The sequence below is a fragment of the Malaclemys terrapin genome, chromosome 3 (assembly GCF_027887155.1).
Source record: "Malaclemys terrapin pileata isolate rMalTer1 chromosome 3, rMalTer1.hap1, whole genome shotgun sequence".
Lineage (NCBI taxonomy): Eukaryota > Metazoa > Chordata > Testudines > Emydidae > Malaclemys > Malaclemys terrapin.
In genome coordinates, this window is record NC_071507.1 from 140,468,127 (window position 1) to 140,490,908 (window position 22,782).

Below are 22,782 nucleotides of genomic sequence, written 5' to 3' on the forward strand. Positions count from 1 at the left end.
CAGCCTGAGTTGGAGGTCAAGGTCCCGACGGGGATCGTGGGCTGCCCAACTCGGGTCTGGCCTCACCCCTCTCCTTATCTCAGCGCCGCTGAGTCTTCCCTTGCTTCTTAGCCGGGGAGCGGTGCCGACTGGTAGATGGTGCCTCACTGCGCACCGAAGACTCGGTGCCCTGAGCTGGGTCGGGTCAACGCGTCAGTGCCGGGGCCAGTGCTGACTCCATAAGAAGGGATCGGAGTCGTATCTCACATTCTCACTTCATCCAAGGCTTAAATGACCTACAGATCTTGCAACGCTCACTGAGGTGAGCCTCGCCCAGACAGCGAAGACACTGGGAATTTGGATCACTTCTGGGCATAGGATTGCGACAAGAGTCGCACGACTTGAAGCCTGGGCCATGGGGCATGCCCCGAGCCAGGCTAAGCACTAGAGAAACTGTTCACTCACGAAAGGGATACCACTAAGGCTATAAGCGCTGCAGCTAAGGCTGGAGCAGAAGTTCCGACTACCTTCACTGTCGGCAAGAAGCAACTGAGGGTGGGGGGAGCACGCAGCCCCCTTTATGGCGCACCATACAGGCACCACTCCAGGGGTCGCAGCAGGACTCCCCCACTACGGGTACTGCTAAGAGAAAAGCTTCTGGCACTGGTGTACGGGGCGAGCATGCACACCTATAGTGGAATACACATGAGCAATCACTTGAAGAACAGAAGTTATCAAGACCTGATCTATGCTACAACATTAGCTCAACATAAGTCACCTTACGTTGACCTATTTCTGTATGTGTCTATGCTCAAATTGGTCTTTGGCCAAAATAAGTGCCCCATTACAGTAACAGTAAAACCACCACACTCCCCACCCCAAAAAGTGATGACTTATGGTCAACCTACTGAGGTTGATGCAGCAGAGTGTAGACACTGACTGATCTGCGTCGACCCTGACATGATGCCCCATTCCCTGCAACCGTGACCATTGTGGTTATAATGGTGAATTCCATTGCCCAAGGGTCACAGAGATCAGAAACCACACACTTCCTCAAAAATACCCCAGTTATTTTTGAAATGCCTTTTCCTGATTGGCCAGCATGATGAGCACACCTAGCAGTTCTCCTTTGTTGGGCAGCTGCACACAACTGATCATGATGGCTCCATGCAATAGACGTGCTCTTGCCTGAAGCAGACAAAAGATATTGGATCTCCTGGGTTTGTGGAAAGAGAAGAGACTGTGCAAGCACAGCTACAAAACAGATGTATAAAGGTGGACAGCTAAGAAAAGACTGCATAGGGGATGCAAGCAAAGGGATATGATAGGGATCAGCATCAGGAAGTGAAGGAACTGCATCAGGAAAACCACAGGATCAGGGTAGACAACAATTGATCTGGTGCTGAGCTGCAGACCTGCTGGTTTTACAACGAGCTGCATGCCATGTCTGACAGATACCACAAGCACTCTGCAGGCAACCATGGATACCTTGGAGAAGACCAAGACAAAGTATCACCAGCCAAAGTATAGACGAGCCAGATGAAGGGGAAGCGACCTTAGATAACATGGGCATGCATTTTTCCTTACATTTAAATTTAAAGATGGCACCCAGCCCAACCCCAAATTAACAAGACACAGATATTGACTTTTTATTCTTTTACTAGTACAAGAAGAGACAGCAATACAACAAACAGAGGTATAGCGTGTATCTGCTTTTCATTCCCTTGTATGCAGAGGCCATACAGAGCAGTTTGATTATGTACATAAGGACTGTCCCTTGTATCTTCCGGAGAGATCCAGATTGAATTTTCATGAACACACTCCACAATCGTCACCCAACGATTTCTAGGAATGGTAGCCTTATTTCTTCCCCTGCAGAACACTTTCCCATGCCACTCCACAATGAGTTTGGCTGCTACCATTGCAGTAAACAGGCTAGTGGCATATAGGCCCAGGCAGCTTCAGGACACCAATAGCAGCTGTGCTCCTTTGCTACACGCAGGAGAGAGATCCACTAAAACCACCACTGCCTGTGGAAATATTCTGTGCCATTGCTCTCTACTCATACCCATGCCATAGGGACTAAAATGTTATTGTTCCTGAGGATTTCTTCCCCCCTCCCAGCAGGCTATGCTTACCATGGCTGGGGTTGGAGAATGGGGCTGTGGAGAGTTGCTCCAAAGCTTAAGTGTCAATAAGCATGTCTTATTAAAAGTTTTTATGGGAAAAAAGGAAGGAAGGGAGTTTTGAAATTTCTCTCTGTTAGGGTATATCCAATGATACATCTTTTTTATCAGCAGCTGCTGCGGCCTTGAAGTATGCCCCTTCCACACCCACACAACACCCGATTCTGATGACGAAAAGAAAGAAAAGGATGTTCAGTGAGATCCTGCAAGCCAGTGCTGCACCAGAGTGCGAACAAAGGACCTGGATGGCCAACATGGCAGATGGCACAGAGAAGGAAAGAGTGGACAAGAGAAAAGTCCAGGACAAGGAGAGGGAAAAATGGACCAGGACATAATGGGTTTTTTCAGTCAGCAAACTCAGCTGCTACAGACCCTGGTTGACAGACAGGTCAAAAAATCCCAGGCTCTCTACCCTTTGCAGACCTTGGAGAACTCCGTGGTAGCAGTTCCCTACATCCTCCAGCATATCACAGGGCATCACAGGCTGCAGCCTTATCCCTACCACTCCATCCTGTGGGACAGCAAGGAAAACCCTGGCTTCACATACACCAACTGTAGTTCTCACCGGTCAGTGTAGATGTAGCCACAACAGATTACATTTATGCATTGAAATAGACAAATATTTGCTGTTTTTCCAATTTTAAAATTCTGTTCCGTTAATTTATCTTAAAAGTTTGTATTGCATTGCCTGTTTCTGCACAGAGTGGCAAAAACAGTGCAGAAAAACTTCTATTTTTTTGAAAAATAAAATTATCATTATTAGTTCACAAACATCTCTGAATGCATAGCAATAATCTAAGAACCCAGTGCTTATAAATGTACAGCACCACAGAACTTATAGGTTCAGGAAATCACCCAGCCATATTAATAAAGGTAGCGCAAGCACTACGTAATTCCTAACAGCACCCAAAGCTTCAGGCCCAGGCCCAGAACTCTACTGTAGTTGACCATTAAATTCTCTTTCAAAGCCTCCCTCAGCCACATAGCTCCACACTGAGCTCCGTAATGGCCCTTGTGTCTGGCTGTTCAAACTCAGACACCTTAGCCCTCCACTCTGGCAGCAGCTTTTTCCCCTTTGCCTCACAGATGTCATTCAGGCCACAACAATATTTTTCTTCCTGAGATCCAACCCAGTGAGTAACGACCACCAACGTACCGTCAATGTACCAAGCACATTCAACTGGTTTCTGCACCTGCTGAGCCAGTAGTTGAATCTTTCCTTGGTACTGTCAAAGTGGCCAGCGTACAGCTTCCTGAGTTCAGAGAGCAAAGGGTAGGCTGGATCCCCCAGAATCACTGTTGGCATTTCAGTATCCTCAATTGTAATCAACCAGTCAGGAAAGAACGTTCCTGTGTTCTTAAATATGCATGTCATGCACTTTCCCTGACCAACCCCCATTGATATCAATTAAACATCCACAGTGATCCAACAACACTTATATAAACGTAGCAAAGTAGCCCTTCCTGTTGATGCACTCTGTGGCAACGATGTCTGGTGCCAAAATAGGGATATGTATGCCATCTATCACCTCACTGCAGTTTGGGAACCCCACTGCAGCAAATCCATCCACTATGTCCTGCACATTGCCAAATGTCAAGTCCTCCATAGCAGGAGACGACTAATGGCCCTACACATTTGTATGACAATAGCCATGTGGGCATAGTTAAAGTTAGCTTACGTTTAGTTAAGAAAATAGTTTTATGGTTTGTGGCTGGTATAGAAAAGGCCCCAATCAGAAAGTAAAAGGTCATGAGAATAAGTAATATTGCTTACAGTGTGGGAAAGATGTATGGTCCAAAAAGTAAGTGAAAAGCTGCAGTAATAAGACAAAGGAAAACTGTCTTAAAAGAAACAAGCATAAATCTTCCCACTGTTCTACTTCTAAACAAGGAGGACTGGGGAAGGAGATAAGAAAGGAAGGCCTTGGAGAAAGGAAAGTAGCAAGGATGAACTGATTCAAATTGGGTTTTTGATAAAGCTGAAATTAACTGAAGTGTCTGAAGAGAGATAAATTTGAACGTTCTTTGTCAGACCCTTCCTGACCATTCTGGCCTATTTGTAAGTATATTGATCATATGCTTATAAATATTTCGTTACTGTATTAGGTGTAGTGACTGCTTAGTTTTAGGCAGTTACACATTTAAAGCAATTGTATAAATACCATTTGGCCTTTGGATTTAATAAAGGAATTATGGTTAAATTTGTGTCTGGTGGTTTCAGACACTAAAATTAATAATTTCAAATACAAATAATTCCAACAAACCCCAACCATTGATTTTCCAGCTCCAAAATGATTTCCCCCTAAATAGCAGCAATCTAGCATAGCAAGTTCCAGAATGCTATTGCTACTTGCTTCTCCACTGTCAATGAAGATCTCATTCTGCTATGTCTGTGAGGGAGAGGAGTTATTTAAGTTAAGCGCTAATGTGGACACAAGAACAAAGGGATATAAACTGGCCATCACCAAGTTTAGCCATGAAATTAGACAAAAGTTTCTAACCATGAGAGGAGTCAAGTTCTGGGACAGCTTTCCAAAGGGGAAAGGGAAGCAAAATACCTAACTGGCTTCAAGACTGAGTTTGGTAAATTTATGGAGAGGATGGTATAATGAGACTGCCTGCAATGACATGTAGCCAATCTGCAACTGCTGGCAGCAAAATATTTCCAATGGCTTGTAATGGGACACTAGATGGGGAAGGCTCTGAGTTACTGCGGAGAATTCTTTCCCAGATGTCTGGCTGATAGGTCTTGTCTACATGCTCAGAGTGTAACTCAGAGGTTCTCAACCAAGGTACACTTATCCCTGGGGGTACGCAGAGATCTTCCAAGGAGTACTCCACTCATCTAGATCAGTGTTTCTCTACCTGGGGGTTGCGACTCCCAGGGGGATCATGTGACAGGATTAGGGGGAATTGCACATGTATGGCCGGCATTACAGGGTGAAAAGCAAGGCAACTGCCTGGGGCCCCAAGCCACAGGGGACCCCAAAAAGCTAAGTTACATGCTTCAGCCCTGGGCAGGGGGCCTCGGGCTTCAGACAAGACTCACAAGTGGAAAAACAGGCTCAAGTATCACACTGAAATCTAAGTACAATACAGTAGAACCTCAGAGTTATGAACACTAGAGTTATGAACTGACCGGTCAACCATACACCTCATTTGGAGCCAGAAGTAAGCAATCTGGCAGCAGCAGAGATAAAAAAATAAAAATAAAAAAGCAAATACAGTACAGTCCTGTGTTAAATGTAAACTACTAAAAAAATATAAAAGGGAAAGTTTAAAAAAAATGATTTGACATGGTAAGGAAACTTTCTGTGCTTGTTTCATTTAAATTAAGATGGTTAAAAGCAGCATTTTTCTTCTGCATAGTAAAGTTTCAAAGCTGTATTAAGTCAATGTTCAGTTGTAAACTTTTGAAAGAACTACTATAACATTTTGTTGAGTTACAAACATTTCCGAGTTATGAACAACCTCCATTCCTGAGATGCTCGTAACTGAGGTTCTACTGTATTTATATTCCAATCATTTTATAATTATATGGCAAAAATAAGAAAGTTAACAATTTTTCAGTAATAGTGTGCTGTGAAACTTTAGTATTTTTATGCCTGACTTTGTAAGCATGTAGTTTTTAAGTGAAACTTGAGGTACGCAAGAGAAATCAGACTCCTGAAAGGGGTACAGCAGTATGGAAAGGCTGAGAACCACTGCACTAAGTGACCTGCAATTCTGTTCCTGCTAGAATGCCTGAAATAGAACAGATAATCCAAACCACTTCCCCATCAGTTTAGACTATGATTTTCAAAAATGAATTTGCAAGCAAGATCAACATCAGGTATCTGCTGCATTGAGCAATGTGTAAAATTGTGGTTTCTGTTTGCAAGAGGTGATGCTGCTGAAAAAAGCAGAGGGGCTTGATTGCAACATTTCATTCCATACATTTCAGCTTGAGCGAAAGGCACGGCACAAACACCTGCTTCTTGGCTGTGACTTGTCAGCTATGGGCTAGCCCAGGGATAGGCAACCTATGGCACATATGCCGAAGGCGGCACGCGAGCTGATTTTCAGTGGCACACTGTCCAGGTCCTGGCCACAGGTCCGGGTGGCTCTGCATTTTAATTTAGTTTTAAATGAAGCTTCTTAAGCATTTTAAAAACTTTATTTACTCTACATACAACAATTGTTTAGTTATATATTATAGACTTATAGAAAGAGACCTCCTAAAAATGTTAAAATGTATTATTGGCACACGACACCTTAAATTAAAGTGAATAAATGAAGACTCGGCACACCACTTCTGAAAGGTTGCCGACCCCTGGGATAGCCTCTGTGGTCTGACGCATCAGTAGCATACGGCTTGATAGCTCTCATCACCATGCAATTTTGACAGGTCTGTATGCCCAATTAGGGCTTATGTCCCGCCTTCCCACCCCATTTACGGTGGCACCAAAGTTTGGTGCTGTCGGCCATTTTGAAATTTTGTGTGTGTGTATGTGTTTGACTAAGGGAAGTGTTGTGTGTGTTTGTGCTTGGGTACATGGAGAGAAAAAGGTTGAAAGAAGAGAGAGAGTGTAAAGATGAAAAAAGAAAGTCTGAGTAAGGTTTAGAGAAAAAAGGTTCTTTGGGGTGGTTGAGTTAGGCGAGAGGTTGGTAAAGACAGGTTATTCAAGAATAGAAAGATAGAACTTAAAGAAAAAAGGAAATATTTGTTTTTAAAGGGTTAGTTTAAGAAAAGAGTTAAATAATATTGAAAACTAGGTTTAAAAAGGGAAAGGCAAAACCTGATTGGTAAGCCCACGGTAAAAAAGTGAATAAAAAAAGAAATGAGAGAGAAAGAAGCAGGCAGAGTCTGTTTAGTAAGCACAGGGTAAAAAAGTGAATAAAAAAGCATTCAATATCAGGGTAGGTTAAGAAAAAAAAGGTTAAAAGAAAGAACAGGGCAAGAAAAGGGAAAAGAGAGCCCCCTTTGCAAAGGGCAAAGATAGACAGCACATGGTTGAGTCAGAGAGAGAGAGAATTCTCACCTTTTAAGTCTTTCTGTCCCTGGTTCAGACCCTCTCAGACTTGTTATCACCGCCTTTGGATCGGCCCAATCAGAGGCTGTTTTACAGCAGCATCATAGAATTTATTTTTCTGAACCAATCCTAGAGTTCCGAGATTTTAAACAATAGACAACTTCCTCTTTTTCCCTCCTCCCCTCCTCTCTCCCCCTTTCTTTTAACTGTTTTATTCTTATCTATAGAAACAGGCCCCCAGCATTTTTCCCGCCATGTAGCCCTTTTACGAAGGAGTTTTTATAAAAGTTAAAACCATAAGCTTTTAGTAACAAACAATTTTTAAAAGTTTTCCCCTAGGTTTTAGACTAATGGGTTATTTATTTAGTAAGCACAATGTGAAGCTGCAGCAAAGCACCTGTTAGCAAAGCAGCCTCTGTGAGTCAGTGGATCACAGAGAAGGAGTTTGCTTCTTTACCTGCTTTTTAACAAACACAAGTTAAAGTTACATTAAGTTTTGCAAAGGTATAATGACTTGAAAAGACAAACCTAAGACACATCCCTTTTGTATGTGTTGTAATAAAAAAAAGGAGCAGGCAGAAGCACCCCAGGTTTAAAACACCAGGTTTTTAGTAACAGACAATTTAAATACCCCTTATTTTGTAAACCGGTGGATCAGAGAGAACACGTTTGTTTCTTTTCCCATTTTTTAACAAATAGAGGTGAAAGTTTTGTAAAGGAATAAACATTTGAAAAGACAAGTTTGTCTAAAGACACATTTTTTTATTTAGGACCATTGGCATAAGTGTTTTAATTAAAAAAAAAAGAAAAAAAGAAGGAGCATGCAGAAACAACCCTGGGTTATAAAAGTAATGTATAGGGACAAAAAAAGTGTTAAACTAACGTGGGGTTTTTTTAGTAAGCACAATTTGAAACAGCAGGCTTTTTTTCGCAAAGCCATTGTTAGCAAACACAGCGTCTGTGAGCCAGTGGATCAGAGATAAGAAGGCTGCTTCTTCCCCCAATTTTTTAATACATGCAAGTAAGTTACATTAAGTTTGGCAAAGGTATAATTACTTGCTCTCTTGGGAAGCCACCTGGGAAGCTCCTTCTGGGAAGCCAACAAACAGAAAATGAAATTTAAAAATCCTGGGGCTTGCAAGGGGGAGGGGCAGGTTGGCTGCAGGGCAGCGGAGTTCAAACTGCTGACCAGAGTGGCAGCATGGGAATTGTGGGACACTTTCTGGAGGCCAATAAAAATCAGAAAAAAAAAAAAAAAAAAAAAAACTGGTATCTATACTGGCTGTTTGTCAATAATAAAGGGAATGGAAAAGACAAAAGTCTCTCACAGGACTGGAAGTATTTTGTTGCCAAATCTAGGTGTTTTTTCCAAAAAAAAAAAAAAAAAAGTGACCTTGCACTTTGTATGCTACTGCTGTTTTGGGGGACAAAACTTGCCAGTGTAGACAAGCCCTTAGAGAATAGCTCTGAGAGGTATGAACTGCCCTTAAGTGTTGCTTTCACTCTGAAACCAGATGGCCATTCAAACGTTAATGTTCTTTTTCTGATAAACACATCTCATCTCACAATTCCAAACTGCATCCCACACTCTGGGTGTCGAAAGCTTCAGTTATTCCCAACCCTGCTGCTAAAGCCGCCAGTGTCTACCTTTCCTATGGATTGAAAAAGTCTTCCAGATCTCTTGTCTCTGCGGTGTTCTTCCCATGTGTCTTCTCCACTTTCTTGGTGTCAATGATTTATCCTCAGCTCTGTCACTTTGCACAGACTCAGTTTACCCCATTACTTCATCTGTGTACCTTTCTATTCTAACCACCTCATTAAAACCTTCTTGTGCATAAAATCAACTAACCCAATACCCTTTTAAGCTCAGGAAACACAGGGTCAGCAGCTCTAAACTAAACATTGAACGGTCTTTATAAAAACACATTAACTAAACTCATTTAGCTCCAGTTCAGCAAATCATCCTGATTCAGCACGCACTTAGGAATGGGCTTACTTTAAGTCTATGCTTAAGTCCCATTACTTCACTGCTTTGCTGGACTGGCACCTTTGGGCTTGATCCAGCTCCCCTAACAATCCAGGAAAAGATTCCTAGTGACTTCCACGAAAGTTGACTCAGGAGCTTAAACCCTGACCTGCAACCCTCTCTCTTGAGAGCAGTCTGATGGCCTCTAGTAGGAGCGCTCTCCTGCCACAGCTGCCAGGAGAGCGGTGAAGCATGCTGTGAGGATTTCACTCAAAACTCAGTCCGAAAAAGTCAGATTGTATTCAGGTTCTTCTGCCACACCCAATACCAAGCACACACTTTATGGGCAAGAAGCCGGGCAAATAGACCGCATTTGTCAGGTACTCCTGCTTTACACTGACCTAAAAACCAACTGTTCTGCTCTGCTTTGTAAGTTAAGACAGGATTTGGAAGTTAATAATTTGCAGCTGTTGACCATCTGTGTTTCCTGAGCTTTCGAATTGGAAGCATCTGTACATATCAGAAAAGCAAGGAGGGAGTTACCAAAATGGAAACGGTCTTTGGCTAGCAAAAATTGCCCAGGCTGTCTAGTGTCCCTTGGGACAATGGTTCTCAACTTGTGGTCCGTGAACCCCTTGGGGTCCACAGACTACGTCTAAGATTTCCAAAGGGGTCTGTACCTCCATTCAAAAGGTGGAGGGAGGGATAGCTCATGGGGGGAGGGATAGCTCATGGGGGGAGGGATAGCTCAGTGGTTTGAGCATTGGCCTGCTAAACCCAGGGTTGTGAGTTCAATCCTTGAGGGGGCCACTTGGGAATCTGGGGCAAAATCAGTACTTGGTCCTGCTAGTGAAGGCAGGGGGCTGGACTCGATGACCTTTCAAGGTTCCTTCCAGTTCTAGGAGATGGGATATCTCCATTATTATTATAAAACTTTTTTAGCAGTTCGCAAACGAAAAAGATTGATATAGAACCACTGGTCTAACTGATCACCATACTTAGTCTGGAAGGAATTTTCTCCCGGGTCAGATTGGCAGAGACCTGGTGGGGGGGAGGAGGGGTTCGGGTTCACCTTCCTCTGTAGCATGGGTCATTTGCAGGATTAAACTAGTGTAAATGAGGGATTCTCTGTAACTTGAAGTCTTTAAATCATGATTTGAGGACTTCAGTAGCTCAGCCAGAAGCCTATTACATGGGTGGGTGGGTGAGGCTCTGTGGCCTGCAATGTGCAGGAGGTCAGGCTACGATCATGATGGTCCTTCTGACCTTAAAGTCTATGGGTCTGAGTTTGAAGGCTAGGGTGAGCTCACTACACAGATGCAGGAATGTTGCCTTTCACATCTGAACATTCTGCAGCCACGGTCCACAGTCTCAAACCTGCATTACAATACAATCCCACCACCCACTGCTGGTTTCTTGGGCCCAACAATGGTGCTCCACTGTCTGCAGCAGCTTCCTGATCACCACCACCAAATTGTTTTTCACTTTGTCCCTGAGCAAACGGTTCTCAAATAAATCGTCATCTCCTGTTGTTGCAGTACTTCCAGTGGGTCTGCAAATACAGGAGAATCATGTATCCTTTATCTGCAATGTTTGTAAGAGCAGCACAGATCTCTGTGGGCTCCATGCTTCTGTCAGAGATGGCAGACACTGAAAAGTGTGGAGCATATTTGTGGCAAGGCTTTTTTTTGTTTGTTAAAAGGCGCAAAAATTATGGGAAATGGATGGCATTATGAGATGGAGAAAGTTGCATGTTGGGAACTTGACCCCTAACTCCCAGAGATCTCTGGGCAATTAATTTCTACCCCACAACACACAGAAAATTTCCCAAAAGGCATTGCACTGAACGGTGGCATATTGGGATATCTATCTTCACTTTGCATCAATACAGGCAAGCCTGCTGAGTACACACAGCATGGACACAAGCAGCCAAGTATGTATACGTGCTCAAGCGCTATACTAAGATTTAGCAACTGTACACAGATGTAATTTGTGTTGATCAAAGTTTGTAGTGTAGACATGGCCTAAATAGGCTGGTTTCCTGTTTGTAATATTGCCTCAACAGATCCCCCATTGTAAGTACAGTAAAATTTCAGAGTTACAAACACCAGAGTTACAAACTAACAAGTCAACCCCAAGTCTTATCTGGAACCAGAAATATACAATCACACAATCAGGCAGCAGCAGAGAGAAAATAATAATAATAATAATAATAAATAATAATACAGTGCTGTGTTAAATGTAAACTATTAAAAAATTAAAGGGAAAGCAGCATTTTTCTTCTGCATAGTAAAGTTTCAAAGCTGTATTAAGTCAATGCTCAGTCGTAACTTTTGAAAGAACCATAATGTTTTGTTCAGTTATGAACATTTCAGAGTTACAAACAACCTCCATTCCTGAGGTGTTTGTAACTCTGAGGTTGTATTGTAACTAGCAAGCTGGGCTGCAAGTCATTAGATAGATCACTAAAGACTCAATCGGATTTCTCCCATGCCTAATTCTGTCCAGATTATAATAGCCCTTTTTAACATACACGGTAGTCAATATAGCTTCACCTAGAAACCATGTGGTTTGGAAAAGACAGGTAAGAGAGCCAAAGAGATGACTTTGGTCAGAAGTTTAGAATGAGGCCTTACCAATTTACTTTCATTATAAACAAGCCTTATTGAAATTTTTCTCTAACTGGAGCAAAGGCCGGTAGGGAAAGCAATTTCCACTAAGAGGCAAAAGAACACCGGATGACTCAAAAGGGCATTCCATGAACTTTAACTTGGTCCTCACTAACTCACTCACCATGTATTGAGGCTACAAATTATTAGCCCCTTTACAACAGATTTACTAACAGATGAACATACACATTTTTGTCACAGCAATATGGCAGACAGCCATTAGCTACACTTTAATTACAGTCTCAGAAGTTAGAGATAAATTGCAAGATGACCTGACTTGGTCAAGACCAATACAATTTTTTTTCTTATCCTGAGCATACTACTGGGAACACTTTTGCTTATGACATAAGACTGGGGAAAGCTTCAGTTGAAAATCTAGGATATTTAGAACTGTAGCAACTAAATGTTTCTCTTCACCAACAAAATCTTTTTCAGCACATAGTGGAGTAGCAGATTAGTACTCAGATCTAAATTTTAGGTTGCTTTAAAAAGGTAAGTGCCATACAAATCATGTAAACAAAGACTTAGGCTCCTATTTTAGCCTAACTTCAAAATGATAAAAATAAATGAATCTGCTCTAGAATTCTTACTTTGCATTCTGTGGCCACAGCTGCAGCTTTGAAGGAATTTTCAGCTTTCTTTGTCAGAATGGTGAGGTCCTTCAGTGAAGGGGCACGCAAGTAAAACTCTAGCTCAGTGTAAGAAGGGATGATATTAGGTTTCACGCCACCATTTTTTATTATGCCTACAGAAGAGAAGAGACCAATTATTGAATGTTGCAAAGGATCAAGCAAAATTACGTACTCTGCCTTATGAAGCTCCTCATTTATAGCTGAGCACACAAAACAGAAGTATTAGAGATAAGGCATCAGCTGAGCACTAAGTCATGAGAATGCACCATTTAAAACTTTGTATTTGGACTCAATTACTTCCCCTCGCAGTCAGCTCAATAGAAAGGAGTATCATGTATACAAGGTGGGTAAGGTAAAATCTTTTACTGGACCAACTTCTATTGAAGAGAGAGAAGCTCTCACAACATATCATGTATACAGACTTTTTAAGGTTGGTATCACTGCATACTTTTGGAGACAAAACTCAGTTATTCACCTTGAGTTCATACACACACAAAAAAGGCAAAAGTAGTATTTACAGTTCTCCCCTGCTATTCACCGCAAACATTCTAAACTGTGAAACAATCTTGCCAACGCTGGGAAAACAAGAGAAATTAAACTAATGAATATGTGACAGAAGTTCACAGATCATATGTAAGCACTTAGTTTAAATATAGCCAAGTAATTCTCCAGAGTTTAAGTTACACAAGCATACGTCTTGATTTTCACATTCCTCATGGTTACAGCCAGCCATTCTGGTAGTGTTAAGTTAATCTTTTTAAAAATAGCGTCCTTGCCCTATGTTACAAAGACCTCCTTGGATTCAAAAACTCAAGGAGTTTTTGAAAGTTTATTTTACCATTTGTGCCATGTGTTCCTATTTTGCTTTGCTAGTTTGGACAATGAAGAAAAGATCAGTTGGCTTCTGGTCAGCTTCAGGTTCTCCTGTTTCAGCACACCGACATGAAGTTTGAATTCTTCATTGCAAAGTAATTGGCATTTGCTGCAACAAAGGGGAAAGCAAGCTCGCTAGTATCCTCACTGACTCTTGCCATTCTTTGGAAACATTTCCATTGATCTTACATTTTGTAGAATCTTACTTTCTTACAAAGCCTAATTTTGGAGCCAAGTTTGAACAGAAAATGTGCCTTCAAACAAATGGATACCATTCCATCATGTCCAGATATGGGTACAGAAAAAGCCAGCTACTGAATAAAAGTTATTTCTTGTTATGTGTTCTACACACCTTACTCAGCACCACATTAGATTTCTTCTCTCCACAATAGTTATCTTTTGTTATCGTAACTTCAGTGAGAAGAGACGTTGCTAGTGTTCCCATACCATACTTGCCAATTAATATAATTGGCATGATTAAGACTCTAACCAAAGCCAAGATATCACCTATGTTAGTACGCTTGAATTCAAGGGCTGTTCAAAACATTGTGAGCACTACAATATAATATATGGAGATATACCTATCTCATAGAACTGGAAGGGACCCTGAAAGGTCATCAAGTCCAGCCCCCTGCCTTCACTAGCAGGACCAAGTACTGATTTTGCCCCACATCCCTAAGTGGCCCTGTCAAGGATTGAACTCACAACCCTGGATTTAGCAGGCCAATTCTCAAACCACTGAGTTATCCCTCCCCCTACACCTGGCAGGGTAGGTCTATCAAGAGGCAAACGTGGAACAAGATCCTGTAGTCTCAATACACAGCAATACGGATTCAGAATGTGAAAGTCCTGAAAGATATGGCAACCATATGCTACATAAAGTAAGGTAGAAGAGGAGAACATGGCACCCAATGTTGGCAGAGGCTTGGAGATAAGAATAATGGATGGATGCCAGAAAAAGTTACTTTGGACAAACAAGGAACTGGAAAGTGGGCAATCAAGCAGATTTGTGCAATGCACACACTATAATAACTTTCTTTCTTTGGAAAAGTACATAAGGAGAAAAGTGTTTAAAGATGTGCTGTAACACATTAACAAAACTGGATAGAGTTAAAGAACAGAATACTGATTTTCCTAGTACTTTTGGCAAGCTAGCAACATTTTATTTGGGGAAGAAAAATAAGCTTGCCTGGAATCCTGGCCTTACTCTCCCTCTACCTCTCTCCCCCCCACCCCACAGCAAAAAATTAAAAACTTTCACAATCTTGCTGAAGGGAGATCTCAAGATATACTTCAGTTTGACATTAATCAGAGTCCTAAAATATATTTTAATACTAGAGGATAGATTAGGACATTCATTTTACAAGCTTGGGTTCCTTGGAAGGTTATTAGCTGTTGCCTCAACTCAGTGACAAGATCCTTGAATCTCTGTCAAGGGAAGCTTTTATTGCTTATGTTGCATCTTGTTCCAGCTGGTCAGGCTTCCCTAAAAATATTGTTTCCAGTTTACAAAGCATTTGTATGGCTATAGTTATACCAATACAACGTCTTCATCATTAGTGTCTTGAGTCTTAGACAAGTTTGGCAGTTATGAAATGCTATATTCAGTTTATGTAAATATTAAATCTGCATTAATATACATAAAAGTGTCTTATTTGTGTAAATATGGAGGAAGAATGCTTATGACTTGAGGCCATACTGCCCTCCTATTGGTCTGCATTCAACAGTTTATACTAAATGTTGATGGTACCATAGAAGTTCCCTTAGAAAGGTATTTGGATGAAAAATGTAATTATTTCAAATTACTTTTCCAGTTAAATGTAACAATACAATATTTAGGATTTTTTTCAGAGTCAGTATCCAAATAGCCAGAAGTCTTACTTGGTGGACATAAGATTGAATGAAGCTCTCTCACCATGAACTCTCCAGGTTGGTTTCATTTGCTGTCTTAAAACTGATATATTGTTGTATGCAAGAACAGCAGCGTCTAATGCATTTACTCCTTCCCAAGGATAAGCAGCAGCATGAGAAGCTTTTCCATAGTATTTCACAGTCACACTAGGAAATAAAAGCCATGACTTATTTGTTTTTGTCCACTTTTAAAAACTAAAATCAAAGTCCCTTTGGATTCACCCAACAATTATTAAAATTTTATATCAATGTTTTTTAAGCATAGAAGATTAAGCTGTGATTTACCAGGTCCTAAACTGTTGGGAAGCTAAACCACCTTTAACCACCAAAGTATAGATCCTGAAAGACATTTAGAAATTAAGATTGTCCTTTCCCTCCCCAAACTCTGCCAACACTCCAAAGGTGAAAACAAAATAGACAATGCACTATATACATTTACAATGGTTAAGAACAGATTCTTTGCAGTAAAAATAGCAATATCCTGCTATATAAATTATTGCCATCCACTTCTTGCCAGCAACAGTCCTACTATGCACCTAACCATTTAATAGAAGCCATGGTATGGGCTAGCATAAAGCCTCTTTTACCTCCTCCTCAGAAATTGGTAGTGTCTCTAGGGCAGAAGTAAGACGAGCCAGAGAAGAAAATAGATTTGAAGCAGGATGAAAACTACATGAAAAAAAAACAGTTAAAAGGAAGTCTATTGCGATTTTTCTGCTTCCCCTCTTCTATATGAGATTTATAAGAATATGCAGTTAGAGGAAGATGACAGATGTTGGAAATTCAGATAATTAGAAATTTTCTACACACAGTTAAGGCAGATTTCAACAGGATTAACGTCTACACTGCAATCGAAGGTGTGATTGTACCTCTAATCTAGCTAGCATAGCTAAAAATAGCAGGGAAGCCCTCACAGCTGCATTATCACTATTTTTAGCCATTCTAGCTGGATTTAAGCTAGCACAGGTATGCCTACTTGAGCTGCAATCACACCAACTGCAGTGTAGACATACCCAAAGAGGTCCAGTGCTAGTTGCCAACACGGACAGCAATTAAATGCACTGTACAAATAGCATAAATTTACTCTGAAGTTCCTTATTGACAGTATCAAATCTATACCTTTAAATTCTTGCCTATCTGCAATCAGTATCAACATTTTTCCCTTAACAAGAACTCATCAGGTTTTGAAAAACTCCTTAAGACTATTTAAGCTTTAAATTAAATGCATCCCCAGACCAAAAAAAAACCCCAAAAAACACCCCTCTGTAAATTAAGAAAAAAAAACATGACAGTTAGACATTCAGATTTAAGGGTGAAGATAAAGAAAACACTTGTCCATGGGATAGAATTTGTAAAGCGATTGAACTGTTAGCAGCTTATTTTCCCTTTTACATCTGTTTTCAATAAAATCTTGATGTCTGAAGTCTCTTAAATTTGGAGAAGATATTACTTGCAGATGAAACACTGAACACACGTACCATTAAACATGTGCACCAGATTATTGGTTTTATAATTCACACCACATGCACAGGTATGACAGTATGATGCTTTGCTAGTTCCCCTTTGTTGCTTATGTGTGCTTCCTATCATTCCATTATCTGAGCCCAAGAGGTTTATAACAACAAGATAAGTTCACTGTTTAATGACACTTTTTATTTGGTGGCACATAGCATGCTGAAGATCATTTTATCTGTAGAGCATGCGCTGACTGTATAGTCACAAAGGTGATTAAAATCAATATAACCACTGTACACTTCAGAGTAAGATATTCTAATGATCACTAACAAAATATGTTTTATTGAAGAGTACAGCACCAGTTTCTGGTTTGGCAATATAGAAGGTCACAGATAAGGCATTCAAATTACTTAACTTTGTCCTTTAGTGATCAGATTATCACTACCCAGCAAAATTCATTTGGGTGCATCAACTGCAGCCTTTCATACTTGCAAATGTTTAGGATTATTATAAATTTAATCTTAACTTTAATTTCTAATGGATTTGTTTTAATACAATGTTCAAGGAAACAAATCTGAAACTTGGAGCAAGAATCTATGGAACCTGGTACAGAATGGAAGCCTGTTGAAGTAATGGATTAAGAAAGATTACTTGAAGTCAGTTACAAGATACATCTGGCCCAGATGCTTATGACCTAAACCTCTCACCCAAGGGCACCGAGTCTGGAGAGCTTCCTGGCCTCTTACTTCATGCCACATTTATGTGGCTAGGAAGTTCCTAGAGTTCTCCTTATACAGTAATCCCCCATTGCCATGGAACTTTATTGCCTTAGAAAAGTGGAAGTTTTGCTCAGGTACCAGGGAAAGGATAGACAGTTTTTCCTAGAGATATTGTTGGCACCAACTTGAGAATAATTGAAGGAATGTACAGGGAATAGAGCTACAAGATTGGAAGTGGAGGGAAAGGGGCAGAGAAGATATCAGGAGTAGGTTAAGAATTCTGGCTGCCATCCAATAGCTGGTATTAGGCAAGAGAAAACAGTTCATGGGGTAGTTTGAGAAGGGGGTTGCATATCCACAAAAAGGAAGAGAAGTTTTATTTGAGTTTTTTGTATTTTTAAACTAAAAAGCTGATGTCCTCACCAGTCATGCATGTCCCAAATCCGCTGGAGCCAGACCACCCCATTCTGAGGTTCTGAGTTAGCAAAAAACAAAAACAAAAACAAAAAAAAAAAACCCACAACCCCCAAACACCTTCTTGAGTATTTTTTTCCTCCAACTCAGAAATGGAGTATGAACTAAATCTCATCAAGGTTTTTGGATGTACTTCATTTGAAGTTTCCAGGACAACCCATTTGAAATAAGACATGGCAAAGACACAAAACAGTCTTTAAGGTGATCATCACATACTTTTTTCTTCCATCTTAGAAAACAGCTTGTATAAATTATTCAAGTGTAAGCAAAAAATTATAACTCGTGGCCAGAAGACATTAGCCAAAATGTAAGTTAGCTCTGAAGCTCCTTGGGGCTAGTGATGGCAGAAAAGAAGCCTCAAATATGGAGGTGAATGCACCTATAGTGTCTTAAAATAAAACATGCACTGCTACAAGCCCCAAAATACATCCCTTCTTCCTCCCTCCCTCCTGACGCCAATACCTCAAAATATACCCTAGCCTTTAGAAATGCAAAAGCCTAGCACAAAAGTTATTCAGTTCAAATGACTGGGTAAACAGAACTTTTTGCAAGGCTGCAAAACCATGCAACCTGAACTTCAAAAAGAAGCCAATCCATACCATAAGCACTCTGGGGGAAAAGAGATAATTTAGTTCAACAACCTATCAGCTTCCTAAAGAACCTTTTAACAAAAACATTTATTCAATTATTCAAACTTTTTGCCTTGGATGAAAGGCTGTCAATCACCATTTTCCAAATACATGAACTGAAATGAATGAACATGCGACTTTTGCAATGGATAGCTGGGAATAGAGCCCAGATCTCGACTGTCTATCCTATCACTAACCACTAGTTCAAAGGTCCCAAAACTGGTCCACAGGAGGACTTCGGGCTAGTCTACACTCGCAATGCTAAAGCATTGCCGCAGCACTGGGAGAGAGCTCTCCCAGCGCTCTAACAAAAAAAAAAAACAACAACCCACCTCAACAAGGGGCATAGCTCCCAGCACTGGGGCACTGTTTACACTGGCGCTTTACAGCGCTACAACTTCAGTGCTCAGGGGTGTGTGTTTTTTCACACCCCTGAGCGAGAAAGTTGCAGCGATGTTAATAGCCAATGTAGACAAGCCCTTAATGATGGTACACAGGGAGCAGGTCATGTTTCACCATGCTTGCTCTCCTCCTGGATTCTACTCAGTGGAAAAGTGGAAGGGGAGAGGAAGTTAAGAGCAAAAAGTAGTGTGTGCAGTTATCACTTATCACTCTAAAGGCAACAATATAGACTTTCCCAACATTACTTTTCCATGCAGATTCTGTTGTTGCCACAGGAATGTCATACAACCTTGCCTAGAAGAGGAGATTTTTCACAAGGATCTGACAAAGTGATCCACGCTGTGACAGTCTGAGAACCCCGCAGCACTAGACAGCTCACTTCAGACCAGAGAAGCAGATCTTTTGTTCAACAATACAAAACTAAGAATGGGGTGATTAAGGAGGAGAGTGGACAGGAATTGGAAGTCTATTAAATGGAAGTCTGTCAAAAGAAACCATAATATTTATAAGTTATACATTTACATTAATGAAGTTTTAGGTATAGGAAGCAGTTAACATTTGCAGAAACATACTACTCACTACAATCTAGGATCAAATAAGCCTTAAATGTTTGTAGAGGAAATAAGAAGTTTGAGAAAATACAGACTGCAAAATCTTGGGCACGGACTCCTCTATTTTACTCCAGGGGAGGCGGTCCTTGAGATCAGAAGGACAGGTTGCAATCAGTCCCAGAGACACAGATGAAGGAGCAAAAAAACTCAGAGGCCAAAGACTAGTTAAATCGTCTGCTTGAGAAAGGAAACCATGTCTTTCCAGAGACACTAACCCAGAGGCAGGCACTGCCAAGTTAATGTGAACTTGAAAACACACATTTTCATTACTTTGTTATGAAACCTAGAAAGCTATGCACTCATATATGACGTAAGTAAATTTACTTGTGAAAAGGACAGATTATTCCTGATGAATTATATAACTGACATAACCTCTGAACTTTTATTAAACAAATCTTCAAGATTAATTTGAAGCATCAGTGGGACAAACTGGTTGGCTACCAACAGGGTAAATGGAGAAAACAAAAATTTACAGCTTGCTCTTGAATCCTTGGATATTATCTGTATATAAAAAGCCATGATACATGGGTTCTTCAAGAAAAAGCATTTCACGCTCTTGAGATTAGTGACAAGGTTGTTTTATACCAACTAGCTTTCATTCTGCTTTACAACAGAAAGCAAAGTCATCTCCAAGTCAAGAGTTTGAACGTTTTCCCCATTCCAATTAAGGCTGACAGTACTTTCGTTTGAACACTATTGTATCTATCATTGTGGACGGAAATAATCCTACTTTAAGTAAATTTAAAAAGTAAATATTTTCCAATTAACTTTAGAAGGCTTTAAGATGCATGCAAATGTTTGTTTTGGGACATTTTAACAGAATCAGTCCAAGGGAGAATAAAGAATTTCAGGGAATTGAAAAATATACAGCTTGCACAAAAAGACTGCATCGTTGAGCAATAAAATACAGCAAATGTCTGAGAAAGACAACTCAGGAGTAGAATTGTGTGGCACCAACATGGACAAATATTTTCCCAGAAACATAATATGCCATATAACAATGCAGTATTTCTAATTAGCTAAATTGCAGAAAGTCAGGATCTGTATTGGCTTCCTTAACATAAGCATGACATATTTAAGTTTTATCAATGAAATGAAATGCCACTTGCTACCCTGACTAGATATGATCTCTAAAATTCTTGCAACAATAAACATAACAGATGCAGGCCTGAACATTACATTTTAGGAGAATACAAGAACTGGGTTTGAGTGCTCAGTACTGAGTACATCAACATGCTCATGAATTGACTACATATTACATATGAGGAATACCAGTGATTACCAGACTCTAACTTTAACTACTTTAAAGGCAGGTCTCCCTTTGCTGAAAAGATTGTGATGTACAGAAAGCAAAAAAAAAAAAGTGTCTTTCAAACATCTTACTTACTCATGCTCAGCCACATCAGGTAAATAAGCGACATCACTTTGTGCTGGATGGGCCATAAAAACAACATCCAGATCATCAAAAGCACCAGCTGCTATGAGATCTATTTTGCCACCTCCACCTTCTTCTGCAGGAGTTCCCAGCACAGTGATCTAGAAGAGGTTATAGGGGTCAACAAAATTGTCAACAACCTGATTTTGTTGTGCACAATAGTGTTGTACATGTCGGTCCCAGGATGTTACGGAGACATGGTGGATGAGGCAATATCTTTTATTAGACCAACTTCTGTTGGTGAGAGAGAAGAAAGTTCATGTTTACACAGACCAGTGGAGGGGGCCTCTGTCATCCCTACCCTGTAACCTGGGGTGCTTTGCAATGCCCTGCTGCTGTAGCCTCCAACCCTGACTGCTCACAAACAGCCACACCTTGCAGTGTAACAAAGGCTGGTGAGAACCAGGGTGTCACTGGCAGGCTGCAGTTACATAAACACACTTTAAGAAGACCTCCCAGTGTCTCCCTCGCCCAAAGAAGCCGGTCCAATAAAAGACATTACCTACCTCACCCACCTTCTCTTTCTAAAAACCTGACTGGCAGAAAAATAAACCCCGCAGGGATGGACCAGGGAATGTGCTTAGATTAAATACTGAGTAGACATGCTGGAGACCGTGGCTTCTTGGTGCCTTTGATGGCCAGGGAGAGAGCTCAGCCTGGGAAATGAGAAGTTGTTTTGTGCAGCAACGGGATGGGAACCAAATCGGGCCAGCTCCCCTCATTCCCGGGCAGGTTCCGCCTCGAGCGACGGATCGCCCCCCTCCCTCGCCGGGTCTCACCTTCACCGCGGCGGGGAGCGGCTGGGGCAGACTCTCCAGGGCGCCCTTCACGCCCAGGGCAGCGGCCGCCCCCACCTCGGCGATGAGGTTATGGCCACAGGCGTGTCCGATCCCGGGCAGCGCATCGTACTCGCACAGGAAGCCCAAGTGCAGCGGCCGCGAGGCCGGGGCGGCGGGGCCCCACTCGGCCCGGAAAGCCGTGTCCAGCTTGTAGTGCGGCTGCACGGCCCAGGCGGCCCCGAGCAGCTCGGCGCACGAGAAGAAGCGGGTCATGGCGCCGTGCGCCTGGTGCTCTTCGTAGGCCAGCTCGGGGCGGCTCCAGATCTCCCGGCTCAGGGCGCTCAGCCGCTCCGCGCTCAGCTCGATGCACTCAGCCGCCCGCTGCTTCAGCTTCTCCAGCGCTGCCGGGGACACGGCGGCGGCACCGCTCTGCGCCGGCTCCTGCGGCCCCATGAAGCCGCCGCAAGAGGTGGGCGGCTCGGAAACGGCTGGAGTTCGCCTTGCCCTGAGCATCAGCAGGCGCGGGCTCCACGCCAGTGGGTCTGTCGGAGCTCAACCCCCACAAAGTGCTCCCGCTCCCGTTTTGCTACTTTGGGTGTACTGAGCATGCTCAGTAACCTTCGTTGTAGCCACTGCCCTCTCTCTGCCCTCTCTCTGCCCTTATTTCTGCTAACGATTTGCTACCTCCTCTTTGGGGGGGTTTAAAAGGATTAAGGGGGGCAAATCGCAGCGGGGGGGCTGTCAGGGTCTGAGCAGGGGGCAGAATTTTACTGGCCTGGGGGGTTCAAGCTACTGTAGCTAGCGGCAGAAGAGGGGCTGAAGGGCAAAAATCGGTGGTGGGGGGTGAGAGCCGGGGTTAAGGGGGGGGGACACTGCCAGACCCCGTGCGGGGACAAAACCCCCGTTTAGGGAGGGGGAGGGGGGAACAGTGACCCCGTGGGATGAGCCACACACTGTGCTCGCTAATCTAGGGGTGTGGGGGGGGGCAGAGGCTGTTTTTGTTGTTCTCACAGGGACGCTGCATGTCAGCCTTGGAGCAGGGGGCGGGTT

The 22,782-nt window shown here is 42.1% G+C and overlaps 1 protein-coding gene across 2 annotated transcripts in view; it reads right to left on the bottom strand.

The window, feature by feature from the left end:
- Nucleotides 1-22,302, bottom strand: part of PM20D2 (peptidase M20 domain containing 2) — a 36,163-nt gene extending 13,861 nt beyond the window's left edge. For both annotated transcript variants that reach the window (XR_008444335.1, XM_054021921.1), the window contains exons 1-4: nt 21,733-22,302; nt 20,906-21,054; nt 15,233-15,375; nt 12,403-12,557 (exon numbers count right to left, since the gene is read on the bottom strand). Coding sequence is in view for 1 of the 2 variants with exons in the window: in XM_054021921.1 (XP_053877896.1) it covers nt 12,403-12,557; nt 15,233-15,375; nt 20,906-21,054; nt 21,733-22,245 (960 nt within the window). In the remaining variant the exon portion in view is untranslated. The remainder of the gene's footprint in view (nt 1-12,402; nt 12,558-15,232; nt 15,376-20,905; nt 21,055-21,732) is intronic.
- Nucleotides 22,303-22,782: the final 480 nt, after the last annotated feature.